Source organism: Pimephales promelas, chromosome 13 (assembly GCF_988280905.1).
Source record: "Pimephales promelas chromosome 13, fPimPro1.hap1.1, whole genome shotgun sequence".
Taxonomy (NCBI): domain Eukaryota; kingdom Metazoa; phylum Chordata; class Actinopteri; order Cypriniformes; family Leuciscidae; genus Pimephales; species Pimephales promelas.
In genome coordinates, this window is record NC_142781.1 from 30,509,822 (window position 1) to 30,514,425 (window position 4,604).

Here is a 4,604-nt window from a genome sequence, read left to right on the forward strand (position 1 = left end):
GCATCTTTGCGGTGACTTGACTAACATATTTAAGACCTATCCAACCTGAATTTAAGTCAATTTAATACTTTTTAAGGCCTTATTTTTAGGAAAATTGATTTAAGACTTTTTAATACTTTTTAATGACCCTCGGCCACTCTGTTTATTATCAGAAGTTTTCAAAACGCCACATTTTATTTTCAAGCATACATAGTGGCGTATCAGGTTCTAAAAAAAGGAAGCTTGGCAGCATATTACAGATGCAGTTGATGGAGTTTCATCTGTTAATCAAACAGTCCCAGAAGTGAGAAGAAAATGGTTCAACATTAAGCTTGACTGCAAAAAAAATTTTTTTATTAAACACGTTCTGCTCGTGTTTCATGAATGAGATCCATTGAGTAATAATCACATACATAATATACAATAATATCTGAAATATACAATAAATATCTGATTTTCAAACCATACATGTTCTTCAAAGCTTCAGATAAAGTCTGTGAGTGTAAAAACTTAAAGCTAAATGAATCCGTTAAAAATGGCTTCTCTTTCCCAATCTGAGTCGGAGTCTGAGAACTCGACAGCTTCGCTTGCTCTGATTGGAGAAAAAGTTCCAAAACTTCCTGACTGGACCTTGACTGGTATGTTTTGGACAGAGCAGGCAATGTGTTTGGGGGATGATGAGGACATCATGAAGTTATTCTGTGATGGGAGAGGTGGAATAACCACCTTCATCTCAGGCCCAATGGTTTTGTTCGGTGGGTAGTCGTCGTATTCCACCAAAAATTGCTTCATTGTAGACTTAGCATGGCTTGCGGCCATGAACTGTCCATGTACCTTCGGATACTGCTGTGTGTAATTGCGTGGCACCACAACACTCAGGTGATCAGTTTTGATTGGGTTCTCTTCGGTTCTGCTGAACATGCATGGGATCGTGGTTGGGTCGTATACGTCACCTTTCAGGGTGCAGATCTTCTCTTCTGAGGAGTTGATCATCTGTTGACTGAAGTTGTCCATCGTGACAAACTTTGGTGTTCTTTGGGTCTCCAGGCTGGTGTGGTTCTGATGTGTCGTAAACTGGTTCATAAGGAGATTGTTGGGGGTCAGTATACTTCCACTGGTCTTGTTGGGAACAGGAATTCCCACCTGGCGCCGTGACTTTGCCCTTCGGTTCTGGAACCACACCTGAATAGAAAATAAACACAGTTTAGGAACCTGAAGCCATTCAATTATCTACACTATATTCAGTGAACAGAAAACCACACTGGCATACATTCACACAACTGTTGAGAAAACCAAAGCTTGTTATCACACCTTTTCTAAAACTTAACGATTGAACTGTTCTCGGGACAAGGGAATTATACATAAATATTGGGGCAAGCTTTTATATTATAATTGCATAGAAAAGTGTTTTATTTTACTGTTTAAATTTTGATTAAATATTTAATACAGATAAACTTAAATACATAGCATATTACATTTATGTATGATGGCTTTTTCTATATGTATTTTTTTCAAACGTTAGAATGTAATATTTAAAACAATTTCTTAGACCTGTGTCAAAAAAAACTTCCTCTTCTCACCACTCTGAGACGTTTGTTGATTAAACCAAAACTTATTCCCTGGCCAATAAAAAGTTTCATAAGATTTTGTGGACGTTAAAACAAACGTGTGACAACTAGCCCCGGTGTCCAGTTTAATGTTAAGCTGGGCCCGTATCCCTAAAGAATTTTTGTGCAAAAAGTGGCTCCTAGTGGCCAAATTCTAAGAAAATTCATGACGAGTCATGAGTCATGACGTTTTCTTAGAATTTCCTTTAAAAGTGACACGAAAATCCCAGTTAATATAAAAGCTATTCCTCAAGATACCTAGCGCTTAAAAGGGCTCCTAAGGCGAGATCTGCCAAGAGCAGGGAAGAGGACTTTTAGTGGCTTAGGAGTTCCGCTAAGCAGCTGCACAAAACGGCCATTCTCCATTTTCTGTGTTTGCAGGCTCGTCTATTTATGAAGGCTTGTTAACAAATATCCTACAATCACAGACATTGATAAAAGTTGAGCCGTGTTACCCTCGTTAAGACCACACTGTTGTAACGTTGCAATTTCTACTTCTTTAAGAACATTCTCTTGAGATAGGCCATCTTGTTTTCAATGGGGTCCATATGGGAGTGAAAGGACAAAATATGCCGGCTAGGGTATTAATATGAGCAAATAAGACACAAATTATTATTTGAACAGGGTGTAATGAGCTTAAATTTTCACAAATTTTAGATTCTAATGTTAGGCTATAACCTAACATTAGTAACATAACATAATATTAGTATAACCTAATAAGTAGGCTATTCATTTTCCTTATTTATGATATTTTCTTGAATGTGAAATATTATTTACAATTACAGTCTTCATAAGATTAGAGTGTATAATTATGTTTATTGATTTGAGGGTACATCCTTTGCTCATTATCACCAAAATTTGATTTTCATCAAACTTGTAGGATCAACCAATCACAGCTTTTGAAATGATGACTCATACCTAGCAACGGGGTCAACCACACCTCTTCACTAAGATAGGATTTTCCATCCATTCCTTGCTCAGAGTTCACTGAAAATGTTCTGGAATCACTTCTAAGCTAAAACTCCTGGCAAGGAATTTTTAGGTTAAACTAGTATGAAGGTAAAAGAGTAGCAAAACTTGAGAGCACGTAGATGCGAATTTGAGAACTTGTACAATAAATATTCATACCTGTATGTGAACATTTACACTCACAGCTCCAAAGTGAAAACTTGTAAAATAAAAATCTGAACTTGAACGCTGAGATTTGCTCTCACAGACAATAGTCACAAACCTGTAGTCTGAATCTGCAGACAAGCAGTCACAAATGTGTAAAATGCCAGTCACAAAGATACGACAGACACAAACTTGCAATACAAATTTGCAGTTATTCTAACATTCAAATTTGCAGTACAATCTCAAATTGGCACTTGCAACTTCTCAAATCTGATAGATTCGAAGTTGCAAGTGCCAATTTGAGGTTGTACTGTGAATTTTTTATGTTAGAAGAAGTGCAAATCTGTATTGCAAGTTTGTGTCTGTCGTTGTATCTTTGTGACTGGCATTTTACACATGTGTGACTGCTTGTCTGCAGCTTCAGATTCAGAATACGGGTTTGTGACTATTGCCTGCAAGTGCAAATTTCAACTTCAGATTTTTATTTTTCAAGTTTTCACTTTGGAGCTGTGAGTGTAAATGTTCACATACAAGTATGAATATTTATTGTACAAGTTCTCAAATTCACATTTCAAGTATTGCTACTCTTTTACCTTCATAAGTTAGGAGCTCTCTGAGAGGATTCTCAGAATCTTTAGGGATACGGGCCCAGGTCTTTTCCTGAGGAACATTGCAAAGAGAAATCTCACCTGGATTCTCGACTCTGGCAAACCGGTCAGTGCCTCAAGTTTCTCTCTTAAATAAATATCAGGGTATTTCGTGTCCAAGTAAACTTTCTCCAGGACGTCGATCTGCTGTTGCGTGAAGTTAGTGCGTTTTCTGCGGTGAGTAAACAAGCTCGCGCTGTCCGCCCTGGCGGCGCCATTAAGGAACTGCATCCTGTCCGGACCTGCGTAATCTGAGGGGAAACACGAAAGAAAATAATATTAGTTAAGCTTATTGATTACTTAGACACTCTCAAATGCATTTCAAGGAAAATTTCTGCGTAAACACCCACCTGTTGTGTGCATGTTAGTCCTCCTCTCCAAATCTGCGGTTGGAAACAGCTGGAATTGTTTTAAGTGTCCATTCCCAAGGTTTCCATGCACGACTGCCATTGTGAGCTTGTAACCTACTCGGGTTCAGTGTGCAACAGTTTGACTTTCTTTCGGACTGCGTTAGCCTATATATCCAGTCAGCCAGCCTTCCCTCAGAGTTGATCAAAGTGAAGCTGAAAGGCGGCAGGACAAAGGTGTGAATTTTTGACATTCGTGGGTCATTTGCATTCGTGTGTGGGTTTAATGGGATCTCCACCCGAATACACATGACTTGAAAAAACATGTACGTGTATTGTTGGGTTGAGATGTTTCCATGATCAGCTCCTTAGATCAGTTTGAAGCCGTGCACTTCCTGCAGACTGATCACCTTTTTATGGGTCTTCCATTGGGCCCTATATTTTAGAAAATACTCTTTGTAGACGCTCTTTATCTATTTTTTAATGTAGCCTGTTCCTAATGTATCCAACAAGATAAAACATTTTTTTTTTAAAAAAAATCTATTATAATGTTTTCTTAAAATAAATTTTGAAATAGGCCTACTTTATAATATTAATTTGTGATGTATTTCTTATTAGCAGAGTTTTTTTTATAATTTAATTCATAGGCTGGGGTCTGTGACAAGGGTAAAAAAACAAAGCTAAATATTAGAACAAAGCTAAATATGAAAAAAGCACAAAAATAAATGGCAAAAGACTAAAAATAATTTTTTAAAAGCTTTAAAGTGGCTTTCATTTAACAAACAGAAATGAGCAACCCCTGTGACAAAAATGTCCATGGTCAAAGAAAGTTTTGTATATATATAAATTATATATATATTCTGTATACTGTATATTCTGTATATATATATATATATATATAGCATTGATTG

General features: G+C 36.9%; 1 protein-coding gene across 1 annotated transcript; it reads right to left on the bottom strand.

The window, feature by feature from the left end:
* Positions 1-316: 316 nt before the first annotated feature.
* Positions 317-4,347, bottom strand: mixl1 (Mix paired-like homeobox). The gene is made up of 3 exons (XM_039690284.2): positions 3,697-4,347; positions 3,389-3,597; positions 317-1,161 (listed from the first exon to the last, which is right to left on the bottom strand). The coding sequence occupies exons 1-3, from the start codon at positions 3,794-3,796 to the stop codon at positions 496-498; spliced, it is 975 nt and encodes a 324-aa protein (XP_039546218.1). The 5' UTR covers positions 3,797-4,347; the 3' UTR covers positions 317-495.
* Between the last annotated feature and the right edge of the window lie 257 nt (positions 4,348-4,604).

What these genes read in the sequence shown, in the direction of transcription:
- mixl1 (XM_039690284.2), bottom strand. Translation starts at nt 3,796, where the DNA reads ATGGCAGTCGTGCATGGAAACCTTGGGAATGGACACTTAAAACAATTC. An exon ending in GACTAACATGCACACAACAG is followed by an intron (nt 3,598 to 3,696) that starts GTGGGTGTTTAC and finishes GTTTCCCCTCAG; the next exon opens with ATTACGCAGGTCCGGACAGG. An exon ending in TGCCAGAGTCGAGAATCCAG is followed by an intron (nt 1,162 to 3,388) that starts GTGAGATTTCTC and finishes TTTTCTATTCAG; the next exon opens with GTGTGGTTCCAGAACCGAAG.